At 40.6% G+C, this 21,775-nt stretch overlaps 1 protein-coding gene across 1 annotated transcript in view; it reads right to left on the bottom strand.

Annotated features, from left to right (window-relative positions):
• PKHD1 (polycystic kidney and hepatic disease 1 (autosomal recessive)) overlaps positions 1-21,775 on the bottom strand; it is a 237,153-nt gene that overhangs the window by 72,978 nt on the left and 142,400 nt on the right. The window contains exons 51-55 of the mRNA XM_017745072.1: positions 20,333-20,455; positions 13,057-13,194; positions 4,885-4,998; positions 4,168-4,255; positions 1,571-1,725 (exon numbers count right to left, since the gene is read on the bottom strand). Coding sequence (XP_017600561.1) covers positions 1,571-1,725; positions 4,168-4,255; positions 4,885-4,998; positions 13,057-13,194; positions 20,333-20,455 — 618 coding nt within the window. The remainder of the gene's footprint in view (positions 1-1,570; positions 1,726-4,167; positions 4,256-4,884; positions 4,999-13,056; positions 13,195-20,332; positions 20,456-21,775) is intronic.

A 21,775-nucleotide genomic window follows, 5' to 3' on the forward strand; every position in this document is an offset into this window, starting at 1 on the left:
CCCTGTGGTGTGCAGGTGCCAAAGCAATGAACAGGTTCACACTTCATTTTTTATAAGCTCTGTGTGTTGGAGTTACTCATCAGCACACTGCAGAGTTGATCTCCATGAATTTTCCTCAGGATCAGACTAACATCAATGCCAAAAACCTCTTTGCTACAGAGTCTTGCTTGCGTGTGTTTTCCAAAAAGGATTTTCAAATACTTTTTTTCAATGCCTTTCTAAAGGAGACTTTTGCACAACTTTATGCAGCTGTCTAGCTTGGATTAATCTCAGATGACTTAAGACGCCTGCAGATGTGATTTAGTTATCCAAACTGTTTTTACGCACAATGGAGAGAAATACGTGAATCTGAAGTGCAATTTGTTGTGTATTTCATACACCTGCTTTAGGGGCAGATGAAGTACAAATGAGAAGTATGCATTGTATGTATTTTTCTGCTTTAATTATCAAGGGAACTGAGAGTGACTGGCTCATGTGTGAACATTTACTGCAGGTATCCACATTTGCCCAGGCAAAACCCAGTATTTACCTTTTAATTGTCCCATCAGTCCTTTTTTTCAGCTGTATCTAACAACTGCTGCATTACTCAATGTGTAAGAAGTAATTTCACCTCATGATACATTTATTATACCTACATCAACTAAAAAGGAAGGCCTAAAATGCATAAACTACGGGAAATGAAGTCTAGATGTGCTGTGCTTTGAACTGCACATTTTGTTTGAAAAAGGCAATTGTCATAAAAACTGTGCCATGGAGTCTACTCTTGATTAACACTGTGGATAATTGCAGAACAGAGCTCTGTTCCAAGTGAAGCTTTGATTACTGGTGCAGACATTTAAACATTCGCCATTTAAAACATGATATTTCTGGATCTTTTTATCCATTATACTCATTTCTGTGCCTGTTGGCTGGAATAAAGATCAAATTAAAAAAAAATTTGATATGCACAAAAATCCTTGGTTTGAAGGTTCAGATTTTGACCTCTCAATAAAATTCCTTGGTTTTTGTTAAATAGATGGTAATAAATTTACTGAAATAAAAGTAAATAATTATCAACACTGCATCTCTTTTTCCACATAAATATAGATCCCATGCAAACTACACAAAAAATAGAGCTATATGCAGATTTTATGTTTATTTAGATATTAGTTTATAAATAATTAATTTCATGCCATGGAATTGACAAAGTTTTCTACTTGAAATTTTATGAGTGTAATTACTTTGACACTTGAGAAAAGGGTGGGGTTTAATTGTTTTCCAGGTTTTTGACATGCCATGGAAATTGTGCAAAGGGCCTAAAATCCTACATTTCTTTTTTCCTTTAAAATTTCAGTTACCATCTCTCCCTGTGAGCCAGTTCAACTCGAAACACCAGAAAGTTTTCCCAAACTATTCAGCACTGAATTGATTCTGCTCACAGAAATTCATGTTAGAATCAGCAAGGAAAAAAGTATATGGAGAGAGAAATTAAGATACCTCAAGGAAGTAAAATTGATTCTGCTGAGATATGAAATGGAAACTCAATACTTCAGAAGAAAACTCTCAGAAAAAGGAGAGAAAAATTCCTTACCAATGTGCCTGTGCAGAAGATGTTCATGAATTCTTATATTATGACCATGGACTTCTTTAAGTGTAACTACTTCAGCCTGATGGGCTTCATAGGAAGAAGAGCTGATGACAAAATCTCCACCTTGATCCCAATCTACTTCATCCTCCACAAAAATCCTGTAACCCCATGATATAAACTTAATGTCATTACACTTACGAGAGTTATGCTCACAAATTTCATTAAAAATGAACAGTTTTGCTCAGGGAGATCTCAAAAAAAAAAAAAAAAAAAAAAAAAAAGAAAGAAAGAATCCACAGGCTATGCTGCAGGAAAAGCCCCTTTAGGGCTCTCTGCAAAAACAGATGTCTGAAATATGTGGGAGGAAATTAATCCTGAAGCATGTATTTCACACCATTGATTAACAACATATACAATACCAGTACAGCATTTCCAGGGCTCCAGCTGCCTCCAAAAGACATGTCGGACCATTTTTGGTGCAAGGAATACCTTACAGAGCTGAAAGTCCACTTTGGATTTAGACAACAATCATGTGCAGGGTAGAGTGGCTGTCTGCACTTGACATCTAAGCTTCCACTAGAGCTGGTTGGTGCAGTCAGTAGTGGGTGGAAGGCAATTCAGTTCTCTGAATTGGGAACTTTGAGCAGGATTTGATTCCCTAAACAAGAGCACCTCTTGCTATCTGAGATATCCCAGGATACCTGACAGATGTGACAGGACTGGTTCCTGGAGCGTTCCTGGAGACAAAGGTGCAAGCCATGGAGGGGACTTAAAGACAGCTCAGACAGACACAAACCCTCTGTTTTGGTACCTGAATGCTGCTTTTGGTAGCTGAACACCCTCTAGGCACCAGCACTTAAAACTCTGCTGGCTATTGAACACTGAGTCCTATATTTAGTTGTTTTAATCTTGAACTGAAGATCCCCTTTTACAGTCAAAGTTGTATTAGTAGTTCAGGGGATTTTTAGCTTCACATAAAGAAAACAAAAGCATTTAGTGGCAGCAAAATGAATAATGATCAGTGTTTATCTCTATTTGATAAACACCTTGTCCTCTTACAGGGTGACTGCTGCTGGCCAGGTGATGATCTAAACTCCTCAGGGAATTACTGAGAAAGGAGAGCACTGAGTGAATTCAGAGAATGCCCCACATGCAGTCTAGAGTGACAGAAGTGCAGAGAGAAAGGAGATTCCTAAAGGGATGTTTTCAAGTTTTTCCAGAGTATCTTTTCACAATATTTTTCAAAGATGAGTAGGTTCCAGATGAGCACTTACAGTGTACAGCACCGGTGAATATTCAGTAGAGAAATCCACAAAAAAATTTATGTTGTTTGTTTTTGGAGTTTTTTTTTTTTTTGCTTAGAGGAATCACTGCATATCTTCTGAAATGGCAGGAAAGTCCTTCCTTAAATTATGTGCTGATTCATGCTGGAAAAGGATAGAGAGCAGCTCCTCTCCTTCAATAAAATCCACTTCCTTCAGCTTTCATTTTCCTTCAGCTTTCATATTCCAGGACTGACTTACCTATTTCCTGCATCCAAAGACACTAATTCTTAGCTCACTATTTGTAGACTTTTAATGAAAAATAGGGCTTTATTTTTCCTTTCTTTCAACAATGGAAACATTTCTGTGTGCTGCATTTAATGTGCATGAATTGACTCCAAACACTTGTATCTTAGCACCTCATGATATTTCATATAAAATATCTGGGCAGCAGCCCAGATCCAGCCTGGATCCATTTTATCCAAGTGTTCAACTGTCATACTTCAGTCAAGAATCTGCTTACTCTGAGCTCTCATCTTAGTCAGGGAAGGAGAAGAATTTCCCGAGGGTGATCCTAATGTTGCAGGGTTTGGATCAGGATCAGCTACAAAGCAATTCCTAAACAAGTAATCTACAGTGAACACACAAATCTGAGAGATCTCACAACAGATGAGTCCCACTGGTGAGGTCTTTGTGCTTCCACTGCCCATCTTTGCAGTCATTTCCCAAATAATTCCTTCCCTAAATGCTGATATTCCACCTCTACCCAGATGGGAACTCTTCCACTGAGGTCTTGATAGGTCTGGCTGAAAGGGAGGGAGGGAGGGAGGAAGGAAGGAAGGCAGGAAGGCAGGAAGGCAGGAAGGAAGGAAGGAATTCGGAAGGAAGGAAGGAATTCAGAAGGAATTTGGAAGGAAGGAAGGAAGGAATTCGGAAGGAAGGAAGGAATTCGGAAGGAATTCGGAAGGAATTCGGAAGGAATTCGGAAGGAAGGAAGGAAGGAAGGAAGGAAGGAAGGAAGGAAGGAAGGAAGGAAGGAAGGAAGGAAGGAAGGAAGGAAGGAAGGAAAACTTAGCTTCATTCATCCTTGGATGAATTTGGATTCCTTTAGAATTAATCTGTGTTGGAAGGGACCTTAAAGATCATCAACCTCCCCATCATGGTGCAATTTTCTGTAACCTAGTTGTTTGTTTGTTTGTTTGTTTTTTATCTAGACATGATTTAAACAGAGCCCATCACAAATGAAAAGAATAATGCTACTCATAGGAACATTAATACAAATAATAGGAACAGGAGCCACAATTTAGTGTTTGAAAGCATATTTGGGCAAAATACCACCTTTCATTGCCAGGAGCAACATTAGTTCCCAGATGTGTCCAAGGTATTTTAGGATAAGCACTATAAATTTGCACCTGTCCATAAACACCTGGAAAAAAAAAAAAAAAAGAAAACCAGAAGGAGATTCCAAAGGTAAAGGGGAAAAGAGGCTTGCGAAGAACTGAAGCAATAATTAAATATATGGAAATATTTATACATATTAAAGTATATTTCTATATTTTATGAAAAGCGTAAGAACAGCACAAAGCCTCCACTCAAAATACAAAGTGAACAAGCAATAAATCATCAATAAAGTAAAATGACCATCACATGTACAGGCAAGAGAGGGGATTTTACCACAGAAGTCTCACTGACACAGAATTGAAGGAATTGCAGACAATGATATCTACCATTAAAAAAAATTATGTAAGTAAACAAATTAGGTAAAAATTCCAGAAATGAAAGATACAAAAAACTATGCAGCTATTATTCATCTTTCTGGGCCATGAACTTTAATTTTTTTCCCTCTGGAAAATGGATCCAAAACCAGAGCAAAAAGTCAAAATACAGAAACTTTTCATATAGATGACATGTCCCAGAAGATTAAACCTTAGCTCAAAAATATGTGCACTTTCGTTTGAGGCTAATCTGTAAAACATAGTAACAGTTTCCACAGTGGTAGATTTGGATATAACCAAAAATTAGTTCCCTATGAAAAGGGGAATTTGTGTTTCATACCAATACTTCCTGGGTGGACATTTATATCCTCCAGACGATCACAGTAAATCCCTTCAGATGCCCGAAGAAGGAACAGCAGCTTTAAATCCCTTTCTAGGGGATGCAGAGAAGAGCCTACAATAAAGACAAAACAGCATCAAACCTACTACAAAGGTATCCATGGCTTCTGTGATGCTGAAAATGGGAGGGAAACTAGGGGGGAAATCCATGTCAATCTGATTTTAAAGGAATATTTAAATGGCTGAATTAATATTTCGTTTCTCAACCTGTTTTTGCCTTTTTGCTCCTTCACAATTTCACCCGTTTCAGGGCAATCGTGTAGCAAGGATGGGGAAAACTGAAAGACTGAGGAAAAAAAGTAGGGAGAAAGAAAGTGCCCAAGTTTTGGTGTGTGCAATGGTGATAAGTCTGCACAGTAAATTGTATTCCAAATTTGCCTTCGTTTCTTTCACCATGGGTAGTTTACAGTTTCAGAAGAAAATGGCCCAGCACTAAACAGACACTAAGGAGGAAAAAGTAGGACAGCTTTTGCCCTGGAGAAATGTATGCGGAGTCCAGTAAAGGAGTTCAGCGTTCCTTTAAAATTAGAGATTAAATCAATTATGCAACAGAAAACTGCAGCAGATGTAGAACTAAAAACTATATACATATCTGTACAAAATTAGCTGGCCTGTCATGTTCTTTTAATATTTAAAAATTACTAGTTTGGAAAAGAGAGCTGATTTTGTATCCTAAAGAAACACTTTGCTTTAAGAGCCTTTTTTTATTTAAGTGAAATCAATAAAACAATTCATTGTTCTCCCACCAGCGTCTGACTGATAACTGAGGATATTTAAATTCTCTGTACAGCTTTTTATTGGGTAAAAGGCAAACAGTACAAGACTTGCATGCTCCCCATCTAACATATCTCACAGCAGTGAGCTCACATATTCTCTGGGGACATGGAGGGAATTATCTTTCTGTGTCCATCGTCCACCAAAACCAGCTTTGATTTCCTTATTTAAACTCCCATAACTGTAGTTTGGAAAGAGGAAAACCAGGAATTAGGTACAATTTCACATATTTTTTAATCCTGGTTACAAAACACTTACTATTCTAGTTAAGTCAGTTAAAATCCTCTGATATATTCAATTATCAGCTCAGTTTTAAAACCATTTTTAAGTAGGCTTCCAGACTTAACAAGCACATACAAAGGATTGGAAATGGAGGTTTATAGGATGAACTGGAACTTGTCACTCCCTTAAAAGAATTACATCTACATTTAGCTAAAAATCATAAATTTTAGTCCAAAAAAGCACAACAGATTAAGAAATGTTATCCTTGTTAAAAAAAACCAAAACCACACGAATCAAAAATACAGCCAGAGTGAGAAACAAAGGTCATAATAAAACTATTTAGAATGGAAAATAAAATAAAGAAGGGAAGATAATATTCACAGAAATTCTTCAGTGGCTGGAAACTGTAAATGGTAAATGACACAAAAGAACACAGGAGTCATGAATGAGTAGAAAAATTCTACTTCTTTTAAGAATATTTTAAAGAAAAATAGGCTTAATACTTGCTTATTGTCATCAATATTTCCATGGGTTTAAATCCATGGATTTCAGTAACTTGAATGCAAGTGCTACTGGAGAGTTTTCCAGGAAACCCCTTGGACAATTAAGGTGGACTCTTCAGTAATTTTGGGATCACTCACAATGTCTGAGAGCCCCTGAAGAAAGCTAATATTGTGCCAATATTTCAAACAAAGATAAAAGTAAGAGCCCCAGGTAATTACAGGCCTGTCAACTTGACACTGATTCTAGGGGAAAATAAATAAAAATGGAATGTCCAACTCTGAACACAATTAATAAATCATTAAAGGTGGGTGATACAATTAATGCCAATCAACCTGCTTTTATAGAAAAAAAGGTCCTGTGAAACTTCCTTGTTATTGTCTCCTAATGAGATTACAGGTCTAGTTGATAAAGGTAATAGCTTTGATATCATATAATTGGCTTCTCCAAGGCACTTGACTTAGAAGCACAAAACTTTGTGATTAATAAACTACACAAGTACAGCAGGAACATGGCACACACTGATTTACAACCCGAGTGACTGGAATGGGGACATGGACTCAAGCAGGTCTGGTTCTGCAAACCCAGTGGAATTCAATGTTTTTTTAGGGACCCAAATTGTGTGAAGATACTGAAAGTAAGCAGACAAACTGACACAAATGGGGAGAAAAATTACAGGGATGGTCTAGGAAAGTCAGCAGAAATTTTGAAGAGAAGAATTAGGAAAAATGTGAAGAATGCTCTAGGGGACCCTTCTTGAGCAGGGTGGTTGGATTAGATGACCTTCAGTGATCCATTCCAACTTTACCCATCCTGTGATTCTCTAATATTGAAAATAATAAGGCAAGAGGTCTTGAAAAGGTAAGGATCTCTCTGGAAATGAATGGAGAAGAAAGAAAAACTAAGGGAAGAGCTGAGTAGGGTCTCAGATACATACTTTGGTGTGGTGGCCTGTTAACCCCCTAATTCTGTACTTTCCCCCTGCTCTCTGCCCTACCCCTGGCCACTCCCTCGGTTTCTCCCTATTTGTTCCTGTACCCCAACCCCGCCCAGGGACCGCCCCTGGGCCCTTGACAAACCCACCCCACACTCAGAGCGTGTTGTCTCTCTACCTCTGAACGTCATGGGGGCAAGATGTGATTAAAGCCATCTCAAACCCATGAGAGACCCTTCTCTGCCTTCTTTACCATCCACTGTGTTGTAACCCTGCTAGCTGCCAGAGCCAGATCACAGGGCTGTCCGAAATGGACTCCAGGATGCAACAAATTGCATGGCCCTAGGAAACCCTCGCTGAGCTTTCAGGCTGCAGCAGCCTGCTAGGCAGAGTCCAGCAGTTACAATACTTTGCCCAAGTCAAAATACATTCCAGCAGAATGGCCTATGAAAATGAAGATATGGAAGCAGCATCTACCTTAGCTTACCCATAAGGGGAATCCAAAATAGTTGATGGACACAGGTCACGGGGGTTGGGTAAGTTTCATGACCTTATGAAGTAACTGGCTATAAAATCACAGCTCTTGTAATAAGTAGTTTTGTTAAAACTCTCATTCTGCCATAAACAACAGGAATTGTGATCTCTACAACACATAAGTGAATGATCTGGGCTTTCAATATCCTTCTTTGGACTTTGGATGTGAAAACTTCAGGTTTCTTGTCCCACTTTCCTGTGGTGAGCAAGTCCTACACAAGACTACACCAAACTGCCCAATTCCCCATCCAGCACAAGTCCTGCTGGAAGCCTTGGCAATTTGATGAGCAACCTAATTGATCATAAAGTCAGATAATAATGTGCTGATGGCAGACAACCAGGAAAAAAGGGTACTTACAACCTGGAAATTACCAAAAGCTGGCGGAAATGTCCAGTGAGATCTGCAGAAAAGGTCAGGAGGCACTAAAGACAGAGGCTGGGCTCCCTCAAACACAAGTTCTTCCTGTTGCACTACACAGTGCAAAAACCCCCAATCATATAGGATAATCCTGTGTTTATAAACAACCTGTGCTGTTAATAAATTCACCACTGATTACACACCGTCCTGAAGAAGTGTGAGATCCAAATGTTGGGATTGTAACACGGATCTGTTAGCGCGGTGGTTGCAGCTGGTTCATAATCCTTCAACAGGTCTAGCCTCTGGAGAGGACAAAACCTACTATGTGGAAAAAAGGAGGGAAAAAAGGAGAACAGAAATAGAGATATGTTTTTTCTGTCCAGATTTTCATTTATTTTGGACTGTGGTCTGGATCTAGTTTGTTGAGTTTCAAAAGCATTTTCCATTGTTTTCATATTTCAGTTCTATTCCAGATGTTCCTCCTGACAGATTTTTGCTGTATTGTTTTGGGTTTTGTTCCATAGCAAAACCCATTCAATTCTTTCCTAGAACAGTGGGTGTTTCCTCCCTTCTCTTTTTTCCATAACATGACACTCTGCAACAGCTGTTGCATATAAGAGTAACGAAATCTCTGAGATAAGATCTCCTCCCTTCACTGGCAAACAGACTTTGCTGAGTATCTTGCTGGGACCATCTCCTCTATCTCTGTTTCTTGAATCCAAAACTTCTTGGACTCTAACTACCCAGCTATTTTGAAAACTGTGGCATATTGTCACTAGAAAGCCTGAGGAGTTTATACTCATGGTCAATACACAGCTGGACAGTCATCTACCACTGGTTCTTCTTCTGGAGCTTCCTTCAGGTGTTCAGGCTGCACTCTGGAAAGTAGATGGAAAAGCAGCCAGACAAGGAGACCTCACTTTGTTGCCTCTTTCTGCCAAATGTCCAGAAGATTTCAGAACTTCTCAGTTCCACGGCTCCACAGCTGTGGAGTAGGAACCAACAGGCAGAAGTTCAGGATGAATGTTTGAGGAATAAGCGGTGGGACACGCAGGGTGAGATCTGAGTTCCGGTGCCCTCCAAATCCTCTCTGGAGGCTGGCAGATACAACACAGGGATAAATGACTGAACAGTGAGGTTTTTAAGCAGAAATTGCAGGCAGGGGGAGACAACGTAAGGGTGCCCAGAACAATAGAAAATCTTTATAATTAGGCAACTGAACCATGTTTCCAGGGAGAATCTTATACCTACATTCAGGTTTCTTAGTGTAGATTTTCTCTAGATACCTCTATCTACCAGTCCCACTGACTGCAGTGGCTCCACTGGCTATATTGAATAGATCTCTACTGGAACAGCAGCTCATGTGCTGGTGTCCACATTGCACCTAAATTTAGGTGTCTTGAACATGTGAACCAAATTCTTACCTACAAGGTGCAATCAGTTAAAAAAATACTGAGTTGCTTGGAAAGAGTAAAAAGACAACAGGCAGATGCTGAAAGGTTTTCTGAAGGGGATGCAGAGGGTTCAATGAACTTTTCAAACCACTTTTTTTTCTGTGATTGGGAATGAAAATACATCTCGTTACACCAACAGAGTCCCTTCTTCATGCAAGTTGGACAGCTGTGCAGGGATGATATGTGACTGTAGTGTGGGACTCAGCCCACAGCTAAAGATGGGACCCACACAACAGAGGTGCTGGAGAAGTTGGAAAAGACATAAATTGGTGAAACTCACTGGTGCCCTAATTATTGTTATTTACTCACTGCTAACACATGGCCACTTAATGAAATACACCGATTTACCCTTTGACAAGTCAGTATGGGGTTTTCCTTGAAAAAAGGGGGAGTAAATGCATTAGAGCTCTTACCACAAGCAAGGTAAGAGGCAGTTGAATTGTCTGGGGTTCCCTCTCCAGACAATCAAGCCATGAGCTAATGATGTCCTTAGGCTTTTTGCCTCCAATGAGTGACATGACTGACAAGCAGCCATCACGAGATATGCGAAAGAAAGAATGTGACAAGTTGAAACTAAAAAGAGAAATCCTATCTGGATAATTACTTGGCAGAGCTCTACTATAAAAAGCAAAAGCAGCCTGCCAGCAAAGAGCAGCTAAGTGCAGTTTAGTTCAGGATGAGTCCAGTGGATCAATGTGTGCCAAGTGAACTTCAGCATTTTCCTCAGCTTTATTGGGAGCTGAGGGCTTTGTTCAGCAGTGGAACAGGGCACTTTCTGCACATATCATCTGAGTTTTAATGCTTATGGGTTAAAATGAACAGAATCATCCTAGCTGAGAATGAAAAAACAACTGTGAGATGTTGAACTCATCATTTCTTATCTTGTTTTGACACAGATGTGCTAATGCTATTTAGCACTTTGTTTACTCTCTGAACTTCAAACTCTCCTTTTATAAGCTGGAAAAATAGCTAATTTTTACAGTATGATAGGGCAGAGAAACAGAAATAAATGGTGTAACTAGAATTCTATTGCAAACATCACCATCAAATACAAGACTTTGAAGGATAAAGTGAAAAAGATAAAATCCTTATCTTAGCGGTAGGACTATGAAAGTAGAAGTAATCAGAAAGTTTCCCTGGATCCAACAACACTGAAGGGCTAGGAGCACCCATAGAAATTCCTGTGGCAGTAGATCCACACATTTTGCTTTGGGTTTTCCAAGGGTTCTGACAGAGTTCTTTGTTGGTCTTAAATCATCTCACATCTTCCACTGATCATAATTCACACTGGATTGTGATCATACATTAAAGAGGAAAGCAGGGATGGACCTTATAGGGTCAAGGGTGCTCCAAGAATTCTGATTTCCCAGCTATCACTATTTTCTCATCCCAGTTTGCCTGTAAATTATCGTTTCAATAAAATTAATTAGGTTCTTGTTATGGTTGATAAACTCCAATTTTACACTATTTTTTTTTTCCTTTGTTACATATTTCCCGTCATCATTCAGTTCCTATGTATTTTTGGTAATGATTTAACCTTCTGATTTTTTTTTTTCTCTGCAGATAAGAAGCCGAGTGCTCTGGAGGACACCAAACCCAAATAAGATGAATTTCTAAATTGATCACTCTTCTCTAGGAGTTTAAGGGAACAAAATACTCCAGCTTTACCAGAAAATCTTAGGCCCAGGCCATGGAATTAGAAGGAACAGCATGTGGCCAAAGATTGCTACACTGAAAACAGGGCATGGAGAAATTACACAACAAGGCAGGACCTGGGGATTTGGCTCATGTGATGCCAACCTGAGATCCTGCTCAGGCAATGCTGAATGCTGATGTCCACATCTATTAAATCTGTTTACTAAACTGTCTCATTATCTATTTTGTGTCAGGATTTCTTTAGGGTGTGGTGGAGTTGGACAGATGGGCTTCAAAACCCTTCCTTCAGGCATGGAACAGGCAGGATTGGACAGATGGGCTCCAAGACGTTACCGTAAGGCCTCGAACACATGGGAAGAGAAAGGAGAAGGGAGAAAAAACAGGCACTCCCAGCTCTAAATGCAGGCAGAGAAGCCAGTATGAGATGTGGGAAACTTGCAGAATCTCTACCCACCCATCATCCCACAGCTGAAACAAGGACAGCTCTCCAGGAGACATTGGACTGCAACTCAACAGCTGCAAATACCTGTTTGGTTTTTAATATCATTACTACTCACAGATGTGCTGGAGGGGAGTTTGTGCAGCAAAGTGCCTCAATGTTTTTTTAATAAGTGTTTTTAGCAATGAACACATGCTTTTTCTTAAAACCAATATGAAACCATATTTAAAGTGCAAAGGAGTCTAAGTAAGAACTGACTGACACTCTTTTAAGTATATATATATTTTTAACCTCCCAGATCAGGCTTTCCAACCTCTTTTTCTAAAGAAAAACACAAGACAGCAAAATAACCTTTTTGGCCAGTACTGTATTAACTAAACAGTCCCTTGAGATTAACAACAAACAAATATTGAAGCAGACTTCCTCAGGAGGTGATTACACAAAAAAATTCTCTTTTTAAAGTTCATGAATCCAATCTTGAGAAAGGTCAAGAAATGATCAACAATGTGATCCCAGCATCCTAAGGATTCCTGTAAGTAAATATAATGCCTGGCTTTAGAAACCTTGATATTTAAAGGGAATTATGTGAGTAATTACTTCAGAGTGGAAAAACACCCATCCTGTCTGTTGTAAATAATGTGGAACAGCCCCAGTGACTTTGGGGACTGTGAAACTGCTGGAAGTAGGGGCAAGGTGGTACCTTCCTGTGGTCCTGGTGCTCATCTGTACAGATGGATGAGAGGAAAAAGTGTGCTGAATCCAGCTGTTTCACACCACAGCAGGATTTCCAGGTATTATGGGGATTCTCCGTGACTGTTTATGTTGGCTTTAAATACTTCTCTGTCACACAAAGTGTCCTATTAATGCCCATAGTCACCAGGCACTGCCTGAACACTAGGGCAGATCCTGCCCTGAGGAATTACTGTCTCATAAAGCAACCCCACAGGAAGTAGGGAGGGCTTTTACACCTATCAGATAAAATCTCTGCCACAGTGACACCAGGAGTGAGGTGCAGATTGCAGTAATTGTAACGTGTTGCTATTAAAGGAATAGGTAATTAGCTCCAGTGGATAATCATCATGCTTCACACGAATTCTGGGTGTCCAAACTGCAGATATACGGACAGCCACGGGGCATTAGGTTGGGCAGCAGGTGTATAGTCTAAGTCTTTCTCCATACTTTTTTTCCTATCAAGAACAGAAATAAACCCCAGGCATCCCAAAGATCAGCTGTTCACTCACCCACTCTCAGCACACCCCCCAGCACCACGACACAGGCTGCGCTCAGGACGTTGCTGGCGTTGCTGGGGAACTCGAGGGTCCCCAGGATGTAGAGTTCTCTCAGAGGGGGAAGAGCCACATCCACCAGGACAGTCCTATCTGAAAAACAAAGCAGAGAGTTGTTTAGGCCAATGGCAGCCTGCCAAAAATACTTGCCAAAAAGTGTGGCATGGTGGTGAAGAATTTCAGCTTGGCTTGAGTTTTGCGTTATTCAGATTGGTTTTCATAGAATCACAGAATGACCTGGGTTGAAAGGCACCTTAAAGACCATCTTGTTCCAACTCCATACCACACTTTCCACTAGCCCAGGTTGCTCTAAGCCCCCTCCAATACGGCCTTGAACTTCCAGGGATGCAGTCACAGCTTCTCTGGGCAACCTGTGCCAGGGCTTCACCACCCTCTTAGGGAATAATTCCTTCCCAATATCTAATATAAACCTAATCTCTTTCAGTTTGAAGCCATTTGCCCTTGTCCTGTCACTCCAGGCCCTTGTGAATAGTCTCTCACCATCTTTCCCATTTTTTCCTCATGGAATTGACGAAAACAAGAACAAAAAAATGCCACATCCCTGGAAGTGTTCAAGACCAGGTTGGACAGGGCTTGGAGCAACCTGGTCTGGTGGAAGATGTCCCTGCCCATGGCAGGAGGGTTGGAATGAGATGACATTTAAGGTTCTTTCCAACCCAAACCATTCTGGGATTCTAGGAAGTGAAAAAAGTCCAACACTATCAGCTAAGTGCTTCAGGGTGCAAATGGCCTGCAAGTCCCCCATTTGTCAACAGCAGTGATCAGTGTGACAAACTGCAGCCACACACCATGAACTACCTCCACTGACTCCCTGTCACTGCTTCTCCCTCTTTGCAGCTTGGATTTGCTCTCCTGGGTTTTGTATATGAAAACCCACCTCTTCCTCACCATCCAAGAGGAAAGCTTTGCTTACACCAACACAACCTGCAGGAAGCCAGAGCTCACAGAAACACAGAATCATTAAGGTTGGAAAAGACCTGTGAGACCATTGCCAGGTCCATCATGAGTTCCTCCATTCTGTATTCATATTCCCCTCTAAAATTAGTTAACAATGACCAGGAGAAGCACCATTCCCTCAGATCCTTAAGGAGAAAGCAAGAGGGATATTCTTATATCGCAGAACTGAGTGGGGACTGTTGTGGGTTGAGCACAATGGCAACGTCACCGCTGCTTCCTAAAGCTGCAAGTCTGCAGCCTGGGAACCTTTAAAATGCCCCTTAAGTGTTCCAAGTAGGAGATGAGCAAGGATCTAAATGCTGGATCATTTAGAGCTAGAACAATGCACAGAGGTGAACTCCACCCTCAGGGCCCATCTAATGTTCTTGGATGTCACTAAGAGCTTCTCAGTTGATTGCACTGGAAAACAGCTCTGGTCCTGAAACTGTGGTTGCCATCCCCTTTCATTACTGGCAAGAGTAACAGTGTCCAGGTATGGTGCATCTCTCAGTCACTGGGTGTTCCTGGAAGCAGGAAAAGAAAGGTGTTTCCCTAACAAGGAGCTCAATAATGTGTTCTAATCATGACTTTCATAGAAACAGATTGCAGAAAAAAAAAATTTCAACAAAATGACAACCCCACCCTACACAGAGATTTTCTGTGACTTTCATTGTTCTCATATGCATTTATTGCAAGGCATAGATATACAAAACAGGAGAGATTAAGGAGCATGCATATTTTTGGAGTGGATTTTGACAGAGTGGACAATGGGAAGTGACTTGAGAATGGGACACTTGAAACCAGTTTCGTGGGGAATATAAGAGCCATGAAGTGTTTTGGGAAGTGGTTCAGCTGCTTGATGGTTTCACTTCTGCCTGTGGACACTGGCAACTGCTTTGGATGGGAACACAAATGTGTACCCACACAATGGGTAGCACACAGAAAGTCCTTTCCCAAAAATCATGTAATTAGGGGCCAACCCAAACTACTTAGCACAAAGGTTTAAGAACATTTCCAAGCCCTGTTTGCAGGAAACATAATCAATATGATTCTGTGAAAACCTACCTCTGTACTCTCAGAAGTAGATTGAAAGAAAATATTAGTAGGCTGTCTTTAATAGTAGCATTTCCTAGTTTTTGACTCCTTAGTTTTGCAACCCGGAAGTTTCACAACCTCCAGGGAAAGGAAAATTTTATTTCAGGTTGTGTTTTCAGGTCTGGAGTTGTGGCTCTGCTTACAGACTTGTTTGTCTCCTACATACATGTTCCTGCCTTTATCCCTGTGACTCAATTACCCCACCTGTTCCTTTTCCCCCTGTCTTTTTATCCTTTCTCTCTGGCCATGAGCACCCTGAAAGTCCAGGACTTCTGCTCTCAAGGACTACACCAAGTACAGCAGCAAGCCATGGTTAACCCGAACCCCTCATCCCAAAACAAATTCCCTGAACCCTTGGGCTGAAACATCTTTCAAGAATACAAAATTTTCACAGCATTCAGATGAAGTAAGTCTATACGGAGCAAGGGCAATTCTTTTCCCCCTAAATCTTATGCTGTTAGTACTTAATATGTTTTTACAGTCATGAAGAGACTCCTGTCTATAATCTCTTTACAGGACAGGTACAGTCCCATGCCCTGCAGAGCTGTGAAGGGAAGGCTCAGGATGTGAGGATATGAAACAGAGAGGAGAATAAGAGGGGAGATGTTGCTAAAATGGTATCTCTCAGACAGAAGGGGAATCTAGTTTGTGAAATCACAGCTCAAGAATGTGGCAAATAGCTGCAGTTGACAAAGGCCATAAGTATATTCATCAAACACAGGCTGAAACATTTTTACAAGGAAAAGCAGCAGCGCTCCCAGGCATGCCATTTATATGTCACATTTCAGTCTAGAACAGAGATTTTTGCTGAGTTGCACATCTTTCTAAAAAAGGTTTTGTAAAGGAAATGCTGACTGCTCTGTAACTGTGGCATCATGTGTGTGAGCGTTGAAACACAGGAGTGAGAAATTCCCCCACTCAGAGATATCTCTGAAAACATAGAGTTTCCTCAGTTTAAAAGGACAGCACTCTGGGGTGTGATGATGTGGGTGTGAAGTCCTCAGAGGGTGAAATGTTGCTCTCTAGAAACAACAGAACACTCCTTTGACAGGGAAAAAAAATCTTTCTACTCTTGAGGAAAGCAAACAGATTCAAAGGCAACTTCCTTACAGAATACGCTCATTTACCTCGTAGAGGGAGATATGACTTAGCAGTTAAAATAATAAACTTTAGGTCACTCAGCTCAAAGGATTTACCTTCAGAGAAAGGCAAACTGGATCTGTTTTTCCCCCATGAAAATATTCATACAAGGGCAAGAAACCACTTTCAGCAAACCATAGTTTGAGCCTGAAAACAGGGCAGTGTTTCATTGTACATACACTTTCTTCAGACAAAAAGCTCACAGGTATGCCAGAGTCTTAATGTTCAGATGTACAATACTGAGAAGTCACTAATGACTCCAGCAATGACACAAAATGCCTTTGATCAGCCACATTGCTGTATAAAACACCATAGCATGCCATTGAATGGAAATCAGGCATAACAGAGGAGCTATTATATGGGATACAGTACTCCAGCATTCATCTCTTCAAACAGAAAAACTTCAAAGAAAATCAAAATCAGAAAATGAAGAACAGAGTGAATTCCACTACTGGAGGAAAAAAAAAAAAAGAAAAAAAAAAGGAAGATAGAAATTGCCAGAGGCTACATGATATCATATCAATACCCTTCAAAACAGCATTCCTTTGCTTGGAATTATAACACATTCTCCTTCCACCCAGGGCACGCTGCATCAGGAGTGTGTCACACTAAAAGCCATAAACCAAAGCCCTGCAAATCTCAGGGCTTTGGGAAGCTAATGCCACTGCTGGCTGCTGGAATGGCATGACTAAACTCCTGCGGCTTGTTTTCCAAGGTGCTGGGGCTGCTGAAGCCTGATGCATGTGAGAGGTCCTTGTGGGATGGCTGTGGCTCTGGAGGACGAACCTCCAGGGATAAAAGCTCAAGTTGTGGCAGCCTGAGCTGAGGATTTCCAGATCAAGCTGGAAGAGACTCACATCCACTGGGGAGACAGACTCTGATGAGAACTGTAGCAACACACCAACACTAAAAGTCACTAAAAGTCACTTTAACATGAGGGACCCACCTCTGTTACAAGTGAAATTCATCCTCGTACTAAGGAGTCTGTGAAGTCAAACAGGTCAAAAAAAGGAAGAACTTAGTACACAACCCCAATTTTCAAGTTTGCCAGATCTCTAGGTGTCAAGCAAACACCCAGCAAGAACACAAAAACCTTGTTTCTGATATGTATATTTTGCTAAGAGAGGTATTTTCTACCTTTTCAAACCTTCCTGAGTCCAGCCCATGAAGTGGCCCTAATGATGCAATTTTGCTTATTTTGTTAAATAAGCGAATTGAAGATTTCAATAGCCAAATTTAGGCAGTGCCCCAGTTCTCCAGTGAGCTCTAAGAATCCACATTCAGTCAAAGATTTCAACAGTGTCAGACCAAAGTGTCAGACCAAAGTATTTTCCTGAACTTCTTCACACTAGAAATGAGCATTAAGCTTGTATTATTTGCTTTTCTGGCTCTAAAACTGTTCTTTGGGGGCTTATAGGACTAAGCCAGTCATGCACAGAATACCAGAAGTAGGCTCATGTCTTGGCTTTCAACCAGAAAATCATTGTAGATGGCTCGCAGAAGAGAATTTTAAGTAACCAAAAGACAGCAAAGACACAGCTGCATCCTGCCAGGAGTGAATCACAAAAACTTATTTAGGTGTGCATAGCAGCACAGAATTCAGATGGTTTGTAGAATATTCTTTCTCATGAGAACAAACTCTCACTTTTTTGAAGCCATCTGGAGTTATTCTGAGTTTAGCAGGGTCTGCACAAACCAATGGAAATGGGAAAGGAAACATCTATAAAATGCTACAATTAAACATACGTTTTAAAATTTCTGATTTAATTTTAGATTTCGGATCCAAGCAAGGGGCTGACTTCCTTTAAAGTGGAACCTGAACACTTGTGGCAGCAAAGCAAAGCATGAGAAACGGACAGAAAATTAATCTTGCCTAACTTCATTTAAAATGCATTTATTTGAGCAACAAATCCAGTTCCCTTATCACACTGGTGAGGACCATGACTCCAGTTTAAGACACTGTATCTGTTGGCTCCAATGCCAGTGAGTATCTCAGCACCTCCAAAGCAGCAGGAAGGAAGAGGGAGAGCAGAAATAAAATAGAGAGGATGACCAGAAAAGGCAGACATGCAATGAAATAGATGGTGTGATAGACAGCTTGTGTTTGTGTTCTTATTTGTGTTCTTGGGATAAAATTGAAGGAGGATTCCAGAAAGGCACTGGAGAGGAGAGCAGCTTCTTCAATCAACCAACACACACATTTACTCTAGTGATGGGAACAAAGAGATTTTTTACAGAACCACAGAATCATGGAATAACCTGGGTTGGAAGGGACCCACAAGGATCACCAGGAGTCCAGCTCCTAGCCCTGAACAGAACAGCCCCAAGAATCCCTCTATGTGTCTCAGAGTGTGATCCAGACCCTCCCCCAGCATCATTGCCCTTCTCTGGACATGCTCCAGCTCCTCACCTTTGCAGGAAACACAGAGGAGTTTTATTCATTGTGCATCACAAACATCCTTCAGTTTCCACTCTCTTGAACTGATCTAAACAACAGAACCCCAAACACTCAGCCAAACCTATTTATTTATTCATTTGTTATTGTCTGCTTCTGTGTAAACTGTGATTTACCTCTGTGCCTCTTCATACCTGCATCTGGCACAGGATGTTGAAGACTGGAATGTTCTGGTCATACGACAGTCATGGGCTGTTTTTGGTGAACTGGTTATCACAGAATCACAGAATCATTAAGGTTGGAAAAGACCTCCAAGAACATTGAGTCCAACCTGTGACCAACCTGTGACCACCTTGTGACCCAGCCCAGAGCACTGAGTGCCACATCCAGACATGAACACCTCCAGGGATGGGCACTTCCCTGAGCACCCCCTTCCAATGCCTGAGCACCCTTTTCATGAAGACATTCTCCCTGAACTCCAGCCTTTCCTACTCTTCAGCTCAATGTAAGCTCCCCCCAAAAGTGAAGAAAAGTAATACTTTAAAAAGTACAGCGTTGTTTTGGTTTTTTTTTTTTATATTTATCAGAAAATTGAAGATTAAACTAAATATATATTGAAAGTGGATCATAATTCTGAATGTAACCTGCAATTATATATATACATACATACATAAATATATATATATTCTTTAATGACACAGGCCAGAGAAGCTCTAACCATGACTGAGGCTCCATACCCAAATACAAACACAAACATTTCCTTCCACAAAAGCCATAAACCAAAACCAGGTGGGAGAGGAATAGATATGAAGCGTTGTTATCCACATTTCCAGAAGTGGAGCTGTCATAGGTAGAGAAACTTAACTGTTTTCAAAAAAATGAGAGGGAAACAGCATCAAGTTCCAGAATATTTCAGGTGCATATCAAACAATATTCAAGGGATCATTCAATCATTATATCTGGAAAGGCCATCAGGACCTCATGTAGTCCAGCTTCCTGATCAAAGGAGGGTTAGCTCTTATGTAAAATGGTTATCACAAGTTTTTTCTCCAGATTTTATTGCAAATTCCCTAATATATTTACTACAATCCAGTTTTCATGCAGTAATGTCGTAAGATGAGCTGGGGCTTAAATGCAACTCAGGTTGAAATACAAGCTGAAATACAGGCATAAGCTAAAATGTCTAGGAGGCATCCATGGCAAATGGTCTGAGAGATTACCATTGATAAGTAGGAATTGCAACAGGAAAATAAAACAGAAGGTGAAGCAATTGCAGAAATGTAAATTATGATCCTTGCACAAAACACAGAGAGAGATGGATCAAGACATGAGCTCTGTGTGAGTTGTGGTTCTGGGTCTTACAAATTCTCTTCTGAATTAAGATCCCTGCACATATTCCAGCTTTAAAGTCAGTATAAGTGCTTTTGTTCGTGTGTATGTGAAAATGGAAAAGAATTATCATTCTCTTCCAAAAACTACATTTTTGTACTGCAGTCTGTATGACAAGGAACAAATGCGGGGTCCTGCACACACTGGAATGGCCACCAGTGCCAAGGAGCCCATGTTGGGACACAAATATAAATCCCAGCTTAGGCAGAGCCCAGAACTTCTACAGAAGTTAACCACCTGCCCTTCCTCACATACTTGGCAAGATGATGACATCTTCCCCGGGGCCTGGGATGCTGCCGTTGGATCCACCCCAGCCTTTTCCCACATCATTCCATGTCTCTGGGTGTGACCATTTCCAGACAGCACCAGAAGGAACTACAAAACAGGACATATAAAGAAAGAATTATTATTTTCTGTAGCTATAAGAATTACCATTTCTTTGATAGTCAAGCATCTGTGACATTAACATCCTCCTTTTGTCACTGATGAAGCAACACTAACTGCTTTATGTTATTTTCCATGCTTAAAGAAAACTGCTTGATTAAATTCCCAGAGATGGGAATTTCCATACTTTCCTAAAGTATGAAAGATTTTTTTTTAAATGAGTGGTCAACTCTTCCAGCCTTGTTAACACCCAGAAAAGCAGTTTTCCCATTCCAAGGGGGGAACCAAGATGTGCCTTGGAAAAGCAGCTTGACCAAGACACATGGAAACTCCTGCTCCTTCCTGAAAAATTTCATTTTCAGCTCAACCCAAAAGAAAACTCCTCAGCCTTAGCATCAGGAAAATATTGGGAGAAACTGAGTTCACAAAATGCAGATGCTGGACTTGCACTTGTATTTTAGAGAGCTAATGAGCCAGGCTCCATCAATTAATTGCCCTTAAGTTTGTTCTGCCACAGGAGAGGAAGGAAAGCCTTCAAGGGAAAATCTTGCTCACTAAGTTTAGTAAATCCTAGACTAACGCAGGCAGGGCCTCCCTCTGGAGGCCTCTGCAAGCACCTACTGCTGTCCTTCCACTGTAAACAGAATTCTGGCATTCTTTTTCTTGAGGAAAGCTTGATTGGGGACTGAAAGCATGGGAGTAAGCTCATGCTTAGATTTTGGGGGCTAGACCCAGTTCAGTAATGTTGCTGTGTAGAAAAAAACCTCTGTTGTCAGCACAGGGAAACACAGAGTTAAACCCATGTCGAGTTCCCTAAGTTTGGGTCTGTCTTTCCATCACTTGTTTGTTCTGGGAGAAACACCCTGTCAAAATGTCTCTAAACCTTTTTTCCACATAATTGATTATTGTTAATACACAACATAGCAAGGCAGCTAGTACCAAAAAATATAAAAATTTAGAGGTCTCCCTTGTCTCTGGTATATTTTTCTGTCTGACTCAACATGGAACGGGGCAGTAATATCAGACTATGGAGCACTAAAATACTCTGTAGTCTTACATTCTCCATGACCTTTCTGATCTGCTGTGGTATTTCCCAGCAAAAGTTTATAGTCTTTTATACTGTGGAATCACACATTTATCTTGAGCAATGGTAGATAGAGCTCCATGAAATGCTTCAATGAATACCAAGAGCCTCTGTTGGCTTGATAGATTTTCAAAATATTGAAGTGAAAAATAGCAATTTACTCCTGAAAAAGCCATAAAAAAGAAATGGTGTGACTCCCATACCAAGGCTTTTTTACATAGACCGTCACA

The sequence above is a fragment of the Corvus brachyrhynchos genome, unplaced genomic scaffold (assembly GCF_000691975.1).
Source record: "Corvus brachyrhynchos isolate BGI_N302 unplaced genomic scaffold, ASM69197v1 scaffold116, whole genome shotgun sequence".
In the NCBI taxonomy this organism is placed as follows: Eukaryota; Metazoa; Chordata; class Aves; order Passeriformes; family Corvidae; genus Corvus; species Corvus brachyrhynchos.